The sequence below is a fragment of the Ailuropoda melanoleuca genome, chromosome 3 (genome assembly GCF_002007445.2).
Source record: "Ailuropoda melanoleuca isolate Jingjing chromosome 3, ASM200744v2, whole genome shotgun sequence".
Taxonomy (NCBI): domain Eukaryota; kingdom Metazoa; phylum Chordata; class Mammalia; order Carnivora; family Ursidae; genus Ailuropoda; species Ailuropoda melanoleuca.
This window is the reverse complement of record NC_048220.1, coordinates 89535236-89556496: the sequence shown is the minus strand read 5'-3', so window position 1 is coordinate 89556496 and position 21261 is coordinate 89535236. Positions and strand designations below refer to the sequence as shown.

At 45.2% G+C, this 21261-nt stretch overlaps 1 protein-coding gene across 2 annotated transcripts in view; it reads right to left on the bottom strand.

The window, feature by feature from the left end:
* The window catches only part of SLIT3 (slit guidance ligand 3), a 598007-nt gene extending 587869 nt beyond the window's left edge, over positions 1 to 10138 (bottom strand). Inside the window, exon 1 of one of the 2 annotated variants that reach the window (XM_034656754.1) lies at positions 9493 to 10138. In XM_034656754.1, coding sequence (XP_034512645.1) covers positions 9493 to 10121 — 629 coding nt within the window. In that variant the 5' untranslated portion in view covers positions 10122 to 10138. The remainder of the gene's footprint in view (positions 1 to 9492) is intronic. The other variant, XM_034656755.1, reaches the window with a different exon arrangement.
* Positions 10139 to 21261: the final 11123 nt, after the last annotated feature.

Here is a 21261-nt window from a genome sequence, read left to right as displayed (position 1 = left end):
GTTAAAAGAAAGGGGGTGGTGGTGATGGAAACCAGGATTTGGACTTGATCTTTTTACTCAGTTAAGGTTACATCAAATTGTACTCCCCATTGGTTTCTCATTAATATCAGTTAGAAACCCCATATATATTGTATATCCTCCTTAATGCCCATCACCCAGGAGCACTGGATGTTATACACAACTGATGAATTATGAAACACTACATATGAAACCTAATGATGTGCTATATGTTGGCTAATTTAATTTAAATTTAAAAAAAGAAAAAAAAGAAACCCCATATATAAAACACTATCTACCTACATTCTAGAGCTGGGCAGAGATGGGGAGGAGAAGAAAGAATATCAGCAAAGTGCCTAGATAGGCCAGAAACTTCGGCACCACATTTCTGAAAAGGACATCTCTTCAGTGAAATCATCGTTGCTGAGCTTTTCAATTGCAGAAAAATCTGCTCTGTTCTGTTTGGGCTGCAGGGAACTCGGCAGCATGGTATAAGTAATTTATCATTCACAGAGTCCAGCCCTGGAGCATCTCTACACTTCACCCGGGGCATCATAAAAGGCTTCAGGTGGCCATGAAAAGGAAGTCTGAGATTGTTTCCAGGACACAACCACAAGCTGGGAGTCTCCAGTCTCCGCCGAAGGTCCAGGCCACAAAGAACCTCCTGAAATCCAATTCCATGACCCAAGGCTTGGGTGGTGAATGTCTGAATTCAGTGCTGAGGCTATGGAGAGCTACATGGAGGATAGGGAAGGGTGAGAAGGCAAGAAGCCAAGCTGCAAGGGTCAAGACAGGGGCCAGGAGCAGCTCAAGTTCAAGGAGAGATGCACAAAATACACAGGTCCATGGTTAAGCCCACATACCTCAGGTTAGAAGAGGACCGTGGACTCCACACCCTGTAGACCAGCCTGAGACAGGGCATAACTAATTTTAGAGTGCAGGGGAGCAAGGAATGGGTATACCAGGTAGCAGACAGGAACTACAGGAACTAGAGAGGCCGAAAAACTCAAGAGGGAGTCAAGGTGGGTGGTTAAATGTGCTGGCTGAACTTCAGGAACCACAATCCACACTACTGCCAAAGTGCAGAATGAATCAGGGGTCGAGAACCCAGACTGGTGTTTCGGACAAGAGGAGTCTAAGCCCACACAAGCAGTGATAAGTCTGTGAAAAGTGAAGTCATATTTACTCCAGCCGGGATGCATCTTATACGTGTCCTGTTGTACCAGGACCCAATCTCAGGGTGGGGGAGCCCAGAGATCATGGCTGAGAGAAGTCAAGTGGTACATCTAACTGGAAAGGAAGACAATCCCTGCAAAAATTTAAGCAAACACTTGTAGGGGAAAATACTCAAGGAGCCTTGTCAGAATTCTTCTTAGAGGGTCTATTTCCTCAAATCCAAAATAAAAGCATCAGCCACATAACCATGGTGAAACTTTTCCTTAGACTTGACCTAATGGATTCTTCTCTAAACACCCTTGTTAGATGAAACTTCTTTAAGTACAGTTTCTATTCATTTTAAATTGGGCTCAGGCTCTCTTTTGTTCAATGTAACCATGAACTTCTGCGAATCTGTACCACATTTCCGTTATTCCCTGTGGGAATCCTACTCATCCTTCAAGCTCCAATCTGAATGCCGCCTACTTCCCCAAACTGGACATGATGCCTCTACCACCAACGATCCAGAATGCAGCACTGGCATCCTCTTGGCATGCCTTGCATCAAACAGGTGCTCACTGGTTCAACTGGGACTCATTTCTTTCCTTCTTCCCTCCTCCTCATTTGAGAATTGGGTTTGCAAGACAAGAAAGGGGGCTGACTTCAAAGCCTTGTTGAGGAATGACATGATCGGTGGGTGGGCACAGACCTGAGACCAGTCTGCCTGAATGAGCCCTGACTCTACTGCTCCAATCTGGGAAAGTTACTTCACCTCTCTTAGTTTCCTTACCTGCAAAATGAGGACAGGATGAGTTTCTGCCTTGCATGATTATTAAATTAAGTGAGAGAAAGTGTGTAAAGAAAGTGTGAGAGCAGTGCCAGGCACAATGAGGGGCTTAATAAACAGCAGCTGTTGTGGTGGCAGTGATTATTGTTGTCATTATCATTATCATTATTTAGAAATTTGGGGAGAGCCAGTGCACCTCTATGCCTCATTCTCCATCACATTCATTCCCAGCACTACTCAAGCAAATGTGGTCGGTGCCAACGGGCACCCAAGATGTTAAAGGAAACTGCTTTGCAAGAGTGAGGCTTCTCGGGGGAGCTCTGCTGCCGACAGAAGAGCCCGTTTTCTCAGGTTGCAATACTTCACAGGAGAGAACGTGCACATGCACGTGCACATACACACATCACACCATGTCCCGTCCCATACTGGTGGGGCTCCAGCACCAGCCCAATAGGACAAGGAGGGAGCTCAAGTCACAAAGGAAAATGCAATGAGAAACCAAGACTTTAGAAAATATTCAACAAACAGAGGAATTAAGCATTAATAGGAAATCATTCCAGAGAAAATATGAACGACAGAACCCCAGGGGAAGAAGATGCTACAGGCCAACAAGACCTCAACATTTCTATCCATCCCAGCCAGAAAGAACAGGACAATATATTCATGTAATCCACACCCCAGCCATAGAAAGGCTTTAAACAAGCAGAAAGGACTCTGCTGATTATATTGACAACCTGGATAAAGATCCATAGGGCAAGCTCAGGAACCCCGCAGAGGGAGTGGGGGGAGGAGTGGTAACATGCTACATGAGAGAATCAAAATAGAAAATGTTGCTGAAAAGCTGATGAAATTAAACTATTTGCCAAAATTTAATTAGGATAATGCAAAGTGTTGCACTTGGAGTCCAAAAAGTCAACTGCACAAATCTGGGATGGAGAAAATAGGATCAACAGCAGGGAGGGCTGGGAGACACTGGGGATGCAATGAACAGCCTGGTGGAAATGATCCAATCCAGGGGTGTGGCTGTCTGAAGTGAAAATGCCTTGGGATGTTGACAGAAGTCAAGATAGCAAGGGAGTGGAAGGATTCATTCTGACTAAGACAAGCAAAGAAGACTGGAACCTATTTGGAGGAAGATAACTAGCAATGGGAAGAGGGTCTGTCTCAGAGTCTAACACACAGAGAATAGTTGAAGCAATTATAAAAATTTATGGAAGAAAGAAGAAGACTAAGATAAGTGGGTAGTGAGAAACACGACAGCAGTAACATTTTTGAAATCCTACCATTTGGAAGAAGGATTATATTTGCTCTGTGTAACAACAGTCAGGGGGAGATAAGTTCAACCCCCAGGCAAAGAAAATTTTCTTGTTAAAACTGTTTTCTAAAATGGAATAAATTGCTTTAGGAAAAACTGAGTTCCTCCCCACTAGACGTAATCCAGCAAAGGAGAATGGCCACTCTCTCTAAAATTATGTTGGTGGAAGACCAATCTGCACATGGTTGGAACCCTAACTAGAGGAACCCTTTCAGCCCTAAAGATCTATATTGTTTCAGTCAGGCCTTGTCTTGAGCTTGCTCTGGAAGGAGGGCTATAGTCAGTAAGAATTATGATGATAACAGTACTAGGAATACTTATGGAGGATGCACTGTGATCTGGGCAGTCCATGTGAGTAAATTCTATACTCACAGCATCCTATGAAGGGCGTAATTTTATTATTCCCACTTTACAAATGAGAAAACTGAGGTCACCTAGCTGGTAAGCGGAGAGACCAGGAGTGACCCCATCTGGTTCTGAAGTCTATGCCTTTACCCAAAAGTTGTTACTTTCTCACCTCCCTGTGCACTCACTATTGAGGACTTTTAATTACATACTCCTGATGAATGTTTCCCAGGGAATGGTATATCAAATATAGTGCTGGCCACAGAACTACAAAGACCACAGTGAATGGGAAGGAGAGGACAGCATTTGGAAGACCAGCAATAGCAGTACTCGCAAAACAGAATCCAGGTCTTCAGAACAGAGCAGCAGAAGATTCCCATTACGAGCGCTTCCCACCTGGGCAAGGTTGGTTTAAATCTAAGGCTGGAGAATGACAAATAATGGAGAGCCCTGAAACTCAACACCATGCACCTTAGCAGGGTTCCCTTTGCATCTATTTTATCAGGAATTAGTAATGGTCCAGAAAAGCTCTCTGGAAAAGACTCCATGCCTCATTTTTTCCTTTTCAGCAATTCTAAAAAGGGTTAAGACCACCTTACATAATGAGGGTGGAGCACACTAGTAAATACAGCTGTTTCAAGTAAAAGCAGTAACAGAGGCAGACACGGGAAGTCAGTAAAAGGTATTTAGGGAAAGACAGAAGGAATGAGCGTTGGAAAAAAAAAAAAAAAGTCAGGGCCAAAAATTGCCCCGTGAAGATTCAACCCCCAAAAATAAATAAATAAAATGCATTCCTTATTTAAATATACCACAAAGCAGCATGCCCATGTAAAAGATATAAACCACTTCAACCGTAATCCCCTTTTTATGGAACGGAGGCCAACCTGGGCTTAGCTGGAGAGGAGAGGGAGGGGATCAGGCATGAATGTGCTGGGCACAGCGTACGTGCAGGCGAGGAGCTTGCCTTGATAGGGCACATTTAGAGTGGGCATCTCAAACTTTGCAGCTGGATGGGGCCTGATGAAGAAATAGAAGTTAACAGCCATGGTCACCTCTATTAATAGTTGGTGGAGGCCTAAGTGCCAGGTACTGTGTTAAGCACTTCCTGTTCGTTATTCTATTTGCTTCTCCCCAAGAGGAACACTTACGACACACACTTTACAGGTAAGAAATGGTAGCTGGAGAATCAAAGTGCTGGGCACTGTGCTGAGTGCATTACATGGTTTGCCCGGTGCCACATTCACAGCATGCCCATAGGGCCAGTGTGATTATCATCCCTCTATTACAGCTGTGGAAATACGGTACAAAAGAATTAAATAGACTACAGCCCAAAGGAGTGGACTAATTCGCCCAGGGTGCAACAGCAAAGTTGTAACAGAGCCAGAATTCAACCCAGAGCCGTCTGTCTGCAGAGCCTGCAGCCTGAACCAGTAGGCACGGGGTTCTGAAAACTTGCCACAGCCCACTTAGTCCATGCAAAAGATCCCATGGCTCTCAGATCTACCATTCTCACTTTCCAGGGGAGGAAGAACTCAGTGACAACAAACAGAACTGGAGAGAAACAAAATAACAATCAAAATGCAAAAACGCAGAAATATACAAGACCCAGATGATGCACAAAAGCAAAACTTAATAATGATCCTACAAATACATCAATTAATACCAGAAGAGCAGCAATCAAAAACCACAGAGAGCGCAGGATGATGCTGATGAGTTCCTGATTAGAAAGACCGACAGTTTAAGTGTTGGGGATTTCTAGCTCTTTTCATGGGCATGTGCACAGTAGGAGTTTTGCAAGGTTGCTAAGCAACGGCTGGCAACCAGACTCCAGAGTGGATCACTCCTTAGGAGTCCTTGGTAACTCTAGTAAGGCAATAATTTTAGTTCATGAAAGCCAAATTTTAGAAACCCTTAACAACTCACGTAATAGGTTAATAGTAAGTCTCCCTTGGCCATACGTAAAAAATGTAAAACCATAATCACCCAACTTTCACTTGTAAAAGCTAAAGAAAAACTTGGATTTTTGAGACTTACTCAGTCAACACATACCAGTTGAAAACCTACTATGTGTCACGCACTGCGGGAGGACCATATGGTGAAAACCAATAGGACTACACTGGAATTCTACTGTCAGGAAAAGGAGGCCCAGAAAGGCAAAGCCATCTGCCACTTGCACAACATACTGGAGGCAGGTGTGCTTTACTGCTCATGTCCAACCCACAGGTTCACCAGGAGAGCACTGTGCTTCTCTAAAAGGTCACATAACTGTGGGTGGCTCAGAGAGGCCCCGTGAGTCACCAAGCTGCCCCTAGTCCGCTGGGCTGGCTCTGAGGCTAGGAGTACCAGGATGCAGGGCTTGGCTGTGGAGCATCTTGGAAAGTCTCCCACTTGACCTGGAGACCTCTGTGGTCAAGTGAGGGAAAGCCTGTGACACGGTGTCGGTTTTTATTGGACCCAACCACCGGCGAAGCTTGCCATCATCTGGAGTGATGGAGAAAATTAAGTTACCACATTCTCACGTTTCAGCCTTTCGCCCGTTTTCCTTCACAAACAGGAAATGTTTATTTAAATACAGCAGTCTCCAGCATGTTCCAGAGCCAAGCGAAAAACCAAAGATGTCCACTCTTGCCCCACTCCGCTGTTCAGGCCACCACCTCGCCTCGGGTGAGAAGTAGGCCTCTGCCTGCCTTTAGGCAGCATGGGGAGAAGGGGCCCCTTGTGAGAGTTCGTTTTCATCTGTCTCCTCTTTTTCCAGGCTGAGATTGTGGTTGGAGAAGAATTACATCTGTGGGCTCCTTTTGTACTCAGAAGGGTAAATGCGACATCTGTTTACTCTGTGCTCCATGGTAAATGTTTTGTTTCAGGCACCACCATTCACTTCCTCTCCTCTCGTCCTCTATCTTTGCTGCACGGATAATAAATTACACTGAATTCTCCCCTGCGTTTATTTAGCTTTCTTGTGGGTGTCACCTCCTCATTGAGGGAAAAAAATTGTCAGTAGTTTATAAATGACAGAGAGTTTCTCTTTCTGTGTAATGTGCTGACATTATGGAGAAGAAGCTGGAACACAGACCCCCAACTCTGATACCAGCTTAATTATGAACAATATAACAAGCCCCATTCCAGGCCTGAATCAAAGTCCAAATGGTGACCACATTATTCCCATGCAGATTTTCCTTAAGGGGTAGCATGAGCAGATGAGGCTTCAGAAGTAAAAAACCCCCAGAGGAATAATCACACACACACACACACACACACACACACACACACACTCCCACAGAAAAGCCTCTCTGGGAGGTCAAGTAGCAGGAATGGAAAAGGGAGAAAATGCTTCTCCTTTGTTATAAAACACAACATAAACATTAGAGATCAGAAAACTAGATTTTAGGAAGGTCCCGAGCGTGCGATGCCAATGCTGACAGACCATCCGTCCCGTGAAGAAACGAGTCCTGGGTAGTTTCAAAGGCTCACTAAAGGAAGTTTCCTTCTTCTGTCCTCTGCTTACATTCTTTAAGTTGAATTGCTGGTTTTCTTCTGTATATGCAATGATTTTATACACAGTTACTGGAATGCAGTAGAGGTTCAAGTAATGTTTGTTGAATGAATGAAGAAAGGAATGAATGAGAAATTCCTCCCTAAAAAATCCTTCCCATAGCTTAGAAATGCCAAATGTCCCCCCAAGAGTTTGCAGAACTCAAATGTTCCATCTGAGTTAACTGACAGAGGATGAAAGGTGGTGAAGGACTGCTGGTGGACTGCTCCCCACCCCTGAAACACTCCTGACCAAGCTTGCTTCTAAAGGCTGTCCCCTCTCCCAGGGGAGGAAGAAGACCAGAATGAGGAGCCAGTCTTGGTAGATGCATCACCCCACAAACCCCAGCCAAAGAGGCACCAGTGACCGGAACCAAGGTACATGAGATTCAGATTTTCCAAAGTACTTCCCACTCTGCCAATGCCTGAGAATGACCATGACTGCAGCAGAGTGCCATGGGAATGCCCAGCACTCAGTCTCCACCAAGTTTTTCCAGTTGTAGGGCACATGGATAGCTCCAAGCTGCCTGCCTGGGTCTCCTGGGGAAGGTGGGTGGGTGGCATATTGGCTGCAGTGCTGTGCCTGCAGCTTTTGAAGACTTCATACATGCCCGCAGGAGAAGGGCCCACTCCCCTTGGTTTCCCAAACATGTACCATGATTTTGAGGATGGAGGAGAGGTAGTCTCAAGACTCCGAGCGGGAGTGCTAATGTCATAGCAAGCGGAATGTTGGCAGAATACACCTGAAGCAGTAGCAGGAGCCTATTCTAAGACCTAAGCCCAGCCAGAACCCTCCCCGGACCATCTATTTACAGAACTTGGCCCAAACTGACCCTTGTTCCAAAGATGGCTAGCAGAGTGGTAGATATCCAAAATACCACTACAACACATTTTGAACTAGTATTGTAAAACACAAGGTCTGAAATAAGCTGTGGACACCTGGATTGTGGCCCCTTTATTGCCATTAACTTGCTGCATTACCTTGGGCAAGTCTTTTCAAACTTCTGAGCCTCCTTTTCTACATATGTTAATGAAGGTTCAGCTCCAAGGCTCTAGAATTGCATGGCCACAGAGAATAATGAATGCACTTGAAAAAAAAAATGTTTTGAGCCACAGGAAAGCTCTGGGAAAAAGGAAGGCAGTTCTATTGAGTCTCTGCCCAGGGACACATAGAGTTGGAGGAAAAGAAGTGGGGTGACAGAAGGTGATCAACAGGAATAACACACTGTAGGACAATTCACTCAGTCTCATGCCACTCTCTTCCAGCCTCAAGTCAAGAAGGCAGAATGGAAGACCCAATGCACCCACCCCTAAGATGCGAGGGCAAGGGAGACAGAGGGAAAGCAAGACAAGGAGAAGGAGAAGTCTATTACACTCGAGCAAGCCCTCATCCACTTCTGGGCTGCGTTCCCAGGCCAGTTCCAACCCCCTCCACCATTTTTCCCTCTTTCCTTACTCCCCAACTTCGGGCTGGGAAGAGCCCACCCTCGGAGTCCAAGTTTTGAATTTGGTCCGAGGATCAAAATGATAAATGTTTCCAAAACGTTGACATATGAAAAGTAAATATTTGGTTGCACAATTGGGGTTAAAACGAGGGTCAATCCACCCCACTCTCCAAACGCCTCTCCTCTCGCTGCCAAACCCAGGATCCGAGGCTGAGTGCGGTTTGTAAGATTATAGCGCTCGGTCTCATTTAAAGGGCTGTCAGCATTTCCATTCTCCGGCCCGTTTGGGGAGGCATTTATAACCGAGCCATAAAAAATTCACCCCGGCTGCAACTTGGCATCTGCGACGCTGCGCTCCAGGCAGGGCGGGTTTTGCAAGCACCCACTCTGAATTCGTTTGGTTCCTCAGAAGTTAGACCTTCACGCACACTCTCAACTTCGCTCGCAAGGGCAGCCAGGAAGTGGCCCTTTCTGATCTCCAAGCTGGTCACCGTCTTGGCCCTCTCCGGTCTCCGTGCCCTTACGCCCCATCACCTTTCAGCTTTCTCCTTTGCCCCCCTCTTAAATGTGCGCGGACCCTTTGCCCTCACCCTAAGACCTCACTGGCTGCAGTGTTCTTTCCTCCCCTCGCTTCCTGCCAGCGTTCTGCTGGAAGCTGTCACCGGGCCCTGCGTCTGGAGCCTTCACCCCTGGAGAAGCACCGCTCTTTGCCCATCGTAGTGGGCTTCAAGAACTCTCTCCCTAGACCTGCCCAACGCCAGAGACCCCAACTCAGGGAATGAAGGATCTGACCCGGGAGAGGGTGACAGCAGAGACTGCATCCAGTGCGGCCAAGGGGAAAGGAAAGATCTGGTGCCTGGGGGCCCCACTATGGACCCAGGTGGGTGGCCTGGGTTGGGCGGGGCGAGGGTACTCACAGGCGCTCGGCGTTGCGGGGTATGCCCCGGGGAACCGCCCGGAGGCCCAGCCCGTGGCAGTCCACGCTGGCGGCGGAGCAGGTACACTTGGTGGGGCAGGCGGCGGCTGGGGGCCCGCTCAGGACGCTCGCCAGCGCCAAGGCCAGCGCCAGGCGGGCGCGCACGGCGGCGCCGGCCCCTGTCCGCCCGGGGGCCATGGTGCTCAGGGGCGCGCGCCCAGAGGAGGCTACCTCGGCGGGGCAAGACGCTTGGAGCCCAGGGAAGCGCGCGCGGAACCCAAGCGGCCTGGGGAGCGGGCGGCGGAGTTGGCGCGGAGGAGGAGCGAGCTCAGCGCTCAAGCGCACGGGGCGCGGGCGGAGCGGGGCGCGCCGAGCGGCGGCGGCGGTAGCAGCTGCAGCTCCATCCGCGGGGCTGGAGCTGCCCCGCTGCGCATCGCTCGGAGTGCCCAGGTACCGAGAGCCTCCTGGGCCCACTGGCCCGCGGCCCGGGGCGTCGGCCGGGTCGAAGACCTGGAGGCGAGCGCAGTGGGGCAGGGCGCCTGAGGAGGTCCGACTTGGGGCTGAGCTCGCGGCGGCGGCAGCTGGGGCACGGGGCGGCCGGGTGAGCTGGCCGGCGCTCGCTCTCTCCATTCACTGAGCAGGGCAGACACCGGAGACGCGGGGCCCACCCCTACCGCCCCCCCAAAAACGCCAGCTCCGCCTCCCATTGGCTGCGCCGCACGTCATGTCGACTAAGTTGGGAACTTTGCTGGAGCGACCGAGAGCCCCGAGGGGAGGAGGCAGGAGATGAGGGAGAGGAAAGGAAAGGGGCTCGGCCAGCAGGGCCCCAGAATTGAGACCCATTCACTCTTAAGGAGCCAAGGATTGATCAGGCTGGTGGCATTTTTTTCTTTATTCTGGCACTGAGCTAGGCACTCTGCTCCTATTCCTTCCTTGGGTTCCAACACCGTCCCGAAAGGGGGCATCTGAGTACCCCATTTTATAGATGAAACAAAGCTCAGAGAAGTAAAGTGACTTGCCCGAGGCCGCACAGCTTCTAGGTACCCCAAACCACAACATTCACATTCACTCACTTTACACCACAGCCCATAGAAGCTGTGTCCTTCACTCATCTACAAAGATCCTCAAAGATCCTAGCTCATATTGGCAAAGATCCACAACTTTTTCCTAAAGGACCTATTGCATTGATACTAACGCATTTCACAGTCACACGTGTCACATAAAATGTTTGTCCATGTTGTTCAAGTCGCTGCTGGCAAACCCTACACGGAGGCCTGGCCTGCTTTGCCTAGACCCAATGCCTGCTGTGCCGCTAAAAGTAGTGATGGCAGGGACTGGGACCCCTGGATTGACAATGCCTGTTCATAGTCAGCTTCTGCTTCCTGACTAGGTGACTCTGGGCCAATAGTGTCAGATCTGAGCCTCGGTTTCCTCAAAGCAAGGGGACACAGCTCTGTCTAGGACCACCTCACTGGGTTGTTTGGAGCGTCAAGAAAGAGAAACTGTTATTGCAAAACAGTCTTTCCCATGTGAGACATCCCTTCTGCCCCCAGAGCCTTCATTCTTCCATAGCGCTCTAAATTGGCCAGGTCTGAGCTTTTCCAGATGCTGGTGGGGAGGGGCGCCTGTGTTAGAGGCTCCATAAATACTTGTAGGAATGATTTTGTTTGTTTGTTTGGAGGGAGAGGGCAGGAACTGGAGGAAGTAGTGCCCAGAATTCCTTGAGGTCTGCTCACACTGGAAAAGTCTAAATGGGCCCTGAACATGCGCGTGCACGCACACGTGCACACACACACACACACACACACACACACGCACACATGCTTATACTCAGGCTCACACACACACCCATATACACAATCGTATACACACGTGTACATGCATACTCTCACACCACGCAAAATCACACACACCACAATAATAATTATGCCACTGAGAGCTCTTTCCTTTTCTTTCATATAAACGCTATTCTAATTCCTTCTACCCCATTTTCCTTGAAGGAAATTTTCAACGACTTGACGATATCCTGTGAATTTATAGTAGAGGTGCAGATTTTATTGTATTCTACTTAACATATTTTCGAAATCATAGCTCCAGGCACCCAATTGCACGTACGTGTACACATACATACACAGTCACACACGCTTCAGTCCTTCCATCATTCATAAACACATTAGGTGTAATTTTACTGCTGTTATTCTTGGGAGCAGCTTTCTCTACCGATGCTGTTGTCAGCGCCCTCTGGTGGCCACAGAGAGTCTATGCTCTGTTCCATAGGGTGACTTCAGCTTTTAAGAACTCTAAACATCATTTCCTCTGAAACTTTCCTCCAAACCTTGAACCAATTTAGTACCAGGACTGAGGCAGATGAGAGAACTGGGCAAAGACCCAAGGGCACAAAAGCTCCTCAGACTGTCTGGAGCAGAAAAGAGTAGAGTTTTCTTTGTTTTCCCAAATGCACGCTAGAGCATGTTTTTGCATTCCCTTTAGGCTGGGCCTGGGTCTGCGCTCTGAGCACAGTGTGAGGGTGGGGGTGGGGGCAGGAACTATGTTTTCCATTTAAGCTGATGGGAAATTTCATGAGCCTGGCTAGATCTTTAAGTAACTTCATAGGCATTCAAGTGTGTTTGCTTTTCCTTGGGAGAACACTTTAGAACAGAGCCTGGGAGTCATTCATCCCGAAGAAAGAGGAGGTACACATGACATGGGCCATACAGAATCAGGGAGTGCGGCTGGAACAACCTTGAAAATCAACGGATCCAGCAGTTCCGCAAATGCGTTCTGACGGCTACTAATTCTACATATTTCTTCAAGAAAGTGGGGGAGGGGGGTTCTTGTGCAAAAATAGGGTGAGAAATGCTCACTTTCGCCACTGTTGGAGATTTGCATCACCAATGAGCATATTTAAGATTTTGAGAAGCCCTGCAGTAAGGAAACTGGTTTAAGGTTTGTTGAACCCAGTTTCCCAGTAAGGCTGATCCTTTTACATGTAAAGTTAAAATTCTTTTGAAATTTTTTGAGAACCTTCAATATAATTCAGGCCCTGTATTCAATAATATGGAAACGGAGTCTCAGAGAGGGAAGGGCACTGGTACAGGGTTATTGAGCTAATTTGTGAAAAAGCCAGAGCCGGGACCCAGAGCTCCCAGTGCCTAGAATTAGGCTCTATCCACTCTCCCCCACTGATTTTGAAGCATTAATCTTCTCAGAGAAGTATGAGTAAGTTCTTAGGAGGTCAGTTTGTTGGGTAGGACTTTTTATGTCTAAGTACCAGAGATGGCTTTTATACCCTGTGGTGTGATTTTCAGAGTTCCATATAAGCCCCCAGGGCCAACTATTGGATTTTTTCCTTTAATTTTCTGTAGGCTTCTCAAAAGCAAACTGTCCACCCATTCACCGAAGAAACCCACTTCAAACTTTCTCCTCCACCTGTTTCCTGTCTCTCAGAGGAAGGCACCACTATTTACATGGCTACTGTAATCAGTTGAGGTTTTCTTTTTGCAACAATAGAAAATAACTAATTGAAGTAAAAAAAAAAGTTTTTAAGAAGGCCTTTGGGTAGTATACAAAATTAAGGTGGAAGAAACTAAAAAAGGAAGCTTTTAAAAAAACACAAACCAAGCAGGATCAAGGATCAAGCCCAAGCCCAAATTTCCAAATTCCCAAGACATAAGGACTGGGCTGGGTTAGGTCATGTAATCACTGGTATTAACCACAGAAGACAAGAATCTATGGATAACAGTTCCATGGAAACTATACTCAGTGAGGCAGGTAGGAGCAGTGCTCTCAAAGGAAAACTGGGGAGCTGTTAGCTGAAAAAGTAGGGGTTTGACAAGAAGGCAAAACAGCACCAAAGCGTCTTCCCTCTGTTTCACATCACAGCCATTCAGTTCCTGAGTCCCGTTAGTTCTTCTTCATGAGTCTCACTTGCATCTGTCTCTCTTCATCTTTGGGCCTCCTGCTATTGTTCAGATCCTGGTTTCAAGCATGGCCATTGCTAACACCAGCCCCCACGTCAATTCTCTTTCTTTGTCTTTTTGTTCCACCAATTCATCCTTGGCCCTGATGATCAAGGGATTTTTCTAAGATGCACACATGACAATGCAATCCTGAACTTTGAAGTAGATTTTTACCCCTATACCTCATCTCCTCCCACTCTCCCACACCCACTCAGCATCCCTCCTGAACATTCTTCCTGGTTCTTTCCTATCGGGCTAGCCCAGAGTCAGTTGAGCATTCCATTCCTCCAGGAAACCTTGCTGATCCAGTCTATTAGATTTTCAAAGTCAGGGAATCTATAGAATCTATTAATTCCAACATTCATTATAAAAAATTTTCAAACATACAGAAGTATCTAATTCATTTTCGCATGCTTGATGCCTAGAGGTACAAATACATCTTTGATGATTGATGAATGACTTATTAACAAGTATGTGAATGAATGATCTCTCCAATCACCTAGCTTATTTGACATTCTCTTGCTCAGTTTTACTTATTTTGATCAGTGTTACTTGATCTTTTGGGGGAGGAGGATGAGACCACATTCTTCTAGAAACTCTGGTTTGGTTTTTTGTGTGGTTTTTTGTTTTTTTTTTTTTTGGAAAACTATACACACTCCCTGCCCCACCCCAGCCTGATATGTTTGCTCCTATCCCATTGAAACTTACCATTTGTGCTGGTCATTCTCCAGTGGATTGTCCCGACTGCTCTGCCCACTGTCACCCTGTCCTCTTCGCCAGGAGGCTGACCTCTATGGACTGTATCATCTGTGCTCCCTTGGGTCTGCCCATGGGGGGAACTAGCCCAGAGATCTGGAGGAAAGGCCAGTGCTTCCTCCATAAGGACACCAGTGTGGCAGTGGCTACCTTCCTTTACTGAAGGTCATAGTTCATGTCCCCCAGCTGCCATTCCCATCCCCTTATCTCTTTAGAGGGTAGTAATAGGAACAGCTTCCCACTATTGCTAAACCTTGGGCAGTCCCCGTCTCTTGATTCCTTAACCCTGCCTCACCTTTCTAAATAGTCCCTTTAATAAACCTTCTTCAAATTACTCCTTTGGGTTGTGTTGTCTGTTTCCTACTGGGGGCCCTGAAACTGACACACTATCTCACTGAGCCATCGTGGCAGATCTCTGAGGAATATGTGAACAGGGAGGGGAGGGAGAAATGATTAAAACTCCAAATTGAGATTAAGACTGTGATTCCTTTTAAATCTTCCCAGGGGAGGGAAAAACTCACACATGTGAATTTTAGGTCATTTCTGGGGAGCAGGGTTAAGTAAAGGTACCATCAGCTGGACCTGGAAGGTCATTTTTTTTTTTCTATGCAAATTCTTCTTTTTCTCTCCCTTGAGAAAGAAAGAATAGTAAAGATTTACTGCCTGTTACTCTATTGAACTTTCCCAAGGGGCAAGATCTACTCTTAGATAAATGTTTGATGAATGAATATATAACTTTAAAATATAATATAATATAATATAATATAATATAATATAATATAACATAATATAATATAACCTATACTGGGGAACAAGGTAGGGCAATTGAACCTTCCAAAATCCAGATCCATCTGTAGTAGACAGCTCTTACTTGATCTTTCACTCCAACTATGTGATTACAAGTTAGAACTTTCTTATTCTTATATGATCTTGCCTCCCTCTCAAAATAGTGATTTTCTATAGTGAGCACTGACATAAAGCTGATCAGAGTTTTCCCTGAAATTTTTCCGACTGGTACTGCAGAAAGTGATTCAATCCTCTGTGGTTGTAAAGCTGGAACATAGGAGAAACTAGAATGAGTATCCATATTTTCAGTTGTGTGGCCCAGCTGGTATAATAAGATGGATTTGACCCATTTTCTAGAAGTGTAAGTGGCATCTAGCTTAATTTAGCAATTGAACAGCCATTTATTGGGAACTTTATACATGCCCAGGAGAAGACACAGCCCGCAGCTGACACCAATCCAATTAGGAAGATAAGTTTAAGATATATGAAAGAAGATAAAAGATATGACATATAATTAAATGCTAATTAATGTGAGTCACATAGTAAGTGCTACAAAAATTCTAAAAAGGAAAAAATCATTTCAAGCTGGATTGGAAGTGCTGAGGAATGCCATTTGGTTTTTGGAGGATACATGGATTTGATGAGCTCAATGGGAAGGAAAAAGGTCTTCATCTTGAGAGAAGCAAACACAAGGAGGCAGGAAGATAATGGTACATGAGTGTAAGGAAAGGGCTTTGGGAATGTGGAATATAAGAGAGTTTAGGGCAGATTTCTATTGGTCTGAGAACAAATTCGAGAAAAAGCTTTGATCCCTGATTTGCCTTTGGACATGGGTTGGCCACCTTGCTTTAGAAGCTAGAGGGCTCTATGCAGAGGCAATGACTCTAATCTTGAGAGATGATACAGATTGGAATCCCCAGAAAGGAACCAGCAATGTGTCCCAGATCAACTTTGCCCTGGTCTGAAAGGAGGCCAGATGAAGTGAGGAGTTCTTATTTCTCTAAACTGGGGCATCAAGGTGGTGGTGACTCGGCCAGATGTGGAGTCAGGCTCCTGGTCCTCAGCACCACAGTGCTGACCTGAGAGGCCTGGCAGGCAGGTGAGTGCAATCATGGGCCTGTCCAAACTATGCAATGAAGATTTGTCTCATATTTGAGCAAAGCAAGAACTGTCACTGGGGAAATGGCTCTCCAATTTGAGGAGTATTAATCACCTAATTAACCAGAACACCTGCTCATAAAACTCATCCCACCCAGGGAACCAAATTAAACAAAGCATGAGGATGTGCCACATAGACTTGGCGGTGGCATCTGCATTCTTGGCTGGCTTCCTTGGGCACTGGAGCTCAAAAAGCTCTCTAGCCAGCTGTTGGGCTTGACAGAAACTTTAGAATACCACCCTTGTTTAGCAAGCAGTGATTAGTGCAAACTCAAAGAAACTCCTCTTGGAACTTACCTGGCATCATGGATGCCCTTGATATGCTGGGCCTGTTCTGAGTGTATCACATATATTAACTCTCTAATCTTAATAACAACTAAATGAAGTCCCCTACTGTGGCAGAGGCTAGCTTGATGCTCACAGATCCAGTTTCTTCTTTCTGGGAACACAGAAGACTGTATTTACTAGCCTCCCTCCCAGCCTTCCCAGCAGTTAAGTTGGGGTCATATTCTTCATTCTGACCAACAGAGCTTGTGCAGAAGTGATGCATACCATTTCCAGAGTTGATCTTTGAAACCCCTTAATCAGGCAGGCCTTCTCTCTTTGCATGTTCACTAGACAACAGAGGGGATTCAGTGAAGAATCACAGTGTCCTGAGAGGATGGTGAAGCCACAGAAAGGAAGACACTAGAATCCTTGAATCACTACATGGAACGCAATGACCATACAGTCTGTAATAGAATAACCTAACCGCCCCCCCCACTAAGGTTTGGGGGTTGTTTATTACAGCCATTGGCATTAATTACCTAGGCTGATAGACCAGTGCAATCTTGAAGTTACATCTGCCCAAATCACACAGGATGAATCTTATGGAAAGCTATTATCTGCGTGGTATGATTTCAGCAAACAGGAAATTTCCCCCTTCCCAAAATAATACCTCCTCCTATTGGTTAACGAATGAAATGCTTTTAAATATTATCTAATTATCTGACTTTTATTTATTTCTTGTTTATTGATTCAACATATATTTACTGTGTACTTTTTGGGTAAAGGTCACATCATATATGTTATAATGAAGACAAGGTAAAACATGATTATTACTCTTATGGAATCTTATTTGGGCAATAGAGGTAAAACAATCAATTAAGCAAGAAAATAAATATATAATTAAAAATTATATAGTGTTGAGAAGGGAATCAACAAGGTGATATGGTAAGTACTAATCGAGGCTGGAAATGTCTCAATGAAATGGCCGTGGAATGAGATTCAAAAGACAAGAAGAATCTAGTTGTGATATAATAAGGTATGGAGTGGGATAGGTCACTATTCCAAGAGACAAAACAGCGCATGCAAAGGCCCTATGATATGAGTTCACTAGTTAAGGTATACAAAGAAGGGCACTGTATGGATCCTAGAATATGAGGGAGACTTTTCTGAGAAGGCCAGGATTATTTTTCTTCACCATTGTACTGACCTCAGGCTATGTGAAGTACTACAGCAAGTGGTATTACCCCTATCATTTGTGTGTATGAAGAGAAGCCTAAACTTTTGGACTAATCTGACTGGACATAGAATCAATTGCAATTCCAGGGATATTTGTAGATAAAGGGGCTGATAAAGGCATATTAATTAGAGGACTTGTATTAAACCATCTTGTATAGGTAGCATCATATTTTTTTCCACACGTTTACGTTTTCGATGTGCCTAGGGGATAAGGGATGGAGCTGATGAAGACCACTGGAATAGGAGCCTAAGGACCTTCTAACCCACTCTTGGAGCCACCACCTTATCGAGAGATTATCCAGTCTTGTGTAAGGAGTGTGCATTTCTGTAAAATATTTTATTTCCGAAGTTTACCTAATGGCATCACCATCTACCCACATGGCAGAGACAAAAACCTAAACATCATCTTTAACTTTTCTCTTTTATTCCTCTTAATTCACCCCATCCATCACCTCACCAAGACCTCTTGACTCCTCAACTTATAACATTTTGAGTTCCTCTTCTTGGATTTGTTTTGGCCATAATGGCCTCTCACCCAGGCTTTTTAACTGGCTTCCCTGCTCAACTCCTCCAGTCACATTCCAGAGCCTTAGAGGCATTTCCATTACTTACAGAGTAGTCTAAACTATGTACATGGTAAAGAAAGGTCTTTGTCTCTGCCTTTATCTCTTGCTTCACTTTGCCACAAATCCTTCTTCCCACTTTAGGCTGAACCATAGAGAATTAAAATTTCCTGAAAGTGTTGAGGTGTTTACCATCTGTCAAATTATCCCATTCTCTTCACCTTTTCTTCAATGCCCTTACCCACCTCCTCTGGTGAAATTGTCCTGGTCCTTTGCCATGCAGCTAAAGATCTCCATCTCTGTGAAGCATTTTAATGCTTCCCTCCATTAATACCTTCCCTATATTAGAGACTTCTTCATTTGATTTGTGGCTGTAAACCTCTATTCTGCACTCCCTACACTAATGTAATTATCTACTTATGAATATTCCTCCTGCCCAACTAGATTGTGAGTCTCTTGACAGATGGGATGTAATTGATTGAACTCCTTGAGAGAGCTGTCTATCCTTACTGTGTCTAATTCCTCTATTCTTTCTTCAATCCACCCCTTTCAGAATTTCTCCCCAACACTGAAACTGTTGTTTTCAATGACCTCCCCATTTTTCTAGTTAAGTAAGAAGTCTTAGAGTCATCCTTCATTTCTCCCTTCTTTCCATACACAACATTTAAATAATCAGCAAATCACATTTCTTTTTCTTCAAGTTCAGAATTCAGTCATTTTGTTTCATGCCTACCATTACAACAAATGACTGTCACTTCTGGCCTGGATTCTGGCGATCATCTCCTAATTCCTTGCCTCCATCACACCCCACCTTCTATAGCCAACCTTTAACTCAGCAGCCCCACATTGTTAAAATATACATCAGATCATGTAATCTTCTGATCCAAAGCTTTCTATAGAGACTTCTGCTTCAAGCTATGATGGAATAATAGAAACTAGATTTACCTTTCCATCTTAAGCCTGTAGAAAACTGGAGGCAATATATAAAAAGGATGATTTTCAAACATTGGAAAATAGTAAGTTTATGACTGCTCCCTAAAATGAGAAACAAGTGAGATGAGCTTACAATTATGCCACCTTCCTTCCTATTGAATAGAAACCTCAGAAGAGTATTACCTTTGCAGTGTAGGTGAAGATACTTTGGATCCACCCGAAGAAAAGCTTAAAAAGAAGACTCAAAAGGCTCCAACTGATTCTGTGTAACTTAACTGTGAGAAGAACAAAGTTCCATGCTCTTTAAAGAAATACTAGAGCACCCAAAAATGTAAATTTCACAATGACTGCCATCCAATAAAAAGTCACCTGGAAAACAAAGAAGCCTGAAAAATATGATTTACAAAAAAAGAAAAAAAAGAGAAAATCAACACAGACACAGAAATGGCAGAAGTGTTATAATTAATAGACAAGGATATTAAAACAGCTATTATAAACATAACTTGCATATTTGGAAGCAGGGGGAAAAAGGAAGATATAAAAAGAAGTAGATGGGACTTCTAGAGATGTAAAATATAATATCTAACATGCAAATGCACTGGATAGTATTGGCAGCAGGTAAAATTCACCAAAATCTTGAACCCAGAATTTATTGAAAAAACAAAACAAAACAAACTCTTACAGCTCCATAATTAAAAGACAAATAGCCAAATTAAAAATAAACCTAAGACTTAAGAGATACTTCATCAAAGAAGGTAGATGAAAAGATGTAAATAACAAGTAGACACATGGAAAAATGCTCAAAATCAGTCATAAGGGAAATGCAAATTAAAATCACAATGAGATACCACTACTCAGCCATTAAAATAGCTAGCATCAAAAAGACTGAAATTACTAAGTGTGGAAGAGGATATAGAGAAACTGAAGCCCCCATTCAGTGCTAATAGGAATAAAATGGTACAACGACTTTGAATAACAGCTTGGCAGTTTCTTAAAAGTTAAACATATACTTATCATATGACCCAGTAATTTCACTCCTAAATGCCTACCAAAGAAAAAGGGAAATGTATGTCTACATAAAGTCTTGTATAGCAATGTTATTCATAATAGCTCAAAATTGGAAACCATCCATATGTCTATCAACTGAAGACTGGATAAAAAAACCAAAACTAAAAATAATATATCCATACAATGGAGTATTATTCACCAATTAAAAGGAACAAACTCCTGATACATGCAATGATGTGGATGCAGCTCAAAATCATAATGCTAATTGGAATAATCCAGATACAAATACAAGACTTCATATTGTATGAATCCATTTACATTAAATATAAAGAAAAAGAAAGCTANTGGAATAATCCAGATACAAATACAAGACTTCATATTGTATGAATCCATTTACATTAAATATAAAGAAAAAGAGAGCTATAGGGGAGGTTAAGATGGCGGAGGAGTAGGGGGCCCCTTTTTCAGCCGGTCCCCTGAGTTGAGCTGGATAGGTACCAGACCAGCAGGAACATCCACGGAATCAGCCTGAGACGCAGGAAGATACATCTGGATCTCTACAAATGAACATCTCCAGCGCTGAGTATCGAGGTACGAAGCGGGGAGCCGTGAAACCGCGCACAGATATCGGAAGCTAAACAGAAGGGGGAGGGAGCCGCCGTGTCAGGGCGCCGGGAAGCGGTAGCCACCTGCAAGGGGGAGCGGACAGACCGCGGACCCGCACGCTTGAGACAGCAGGCTGAGAAGGGAGCTCCGGGAGCGCACGCGGGACGGCTGGCGGTTGGCGGGCCACCTGCACGGGGGAGCAGGAGGACTCGCGGACGGCACCCGCGAGACAGCAGACTTAGAACGCAAGCTCCAGGAGCACGCGTNGTTGGCGGGCCACCTGCACGGGGGAGCAGGAGGACTCGCGGACGGCACCCGCGAGACAGCAGACTTAGAACGTGAGCTCCAGGAGCAAGCGCGCAGGGCGGCTGGCGGGCCACCTGCACCGGGGAGCGGGTGGACCACGGACCCGCACTCTGGAAACAGTAGACTGAGTCCATGAGCCGGGAGCGTGCGCCACCAAGCATCTCACGGAGCTCCGGAGCTCCGGTGTGCTCA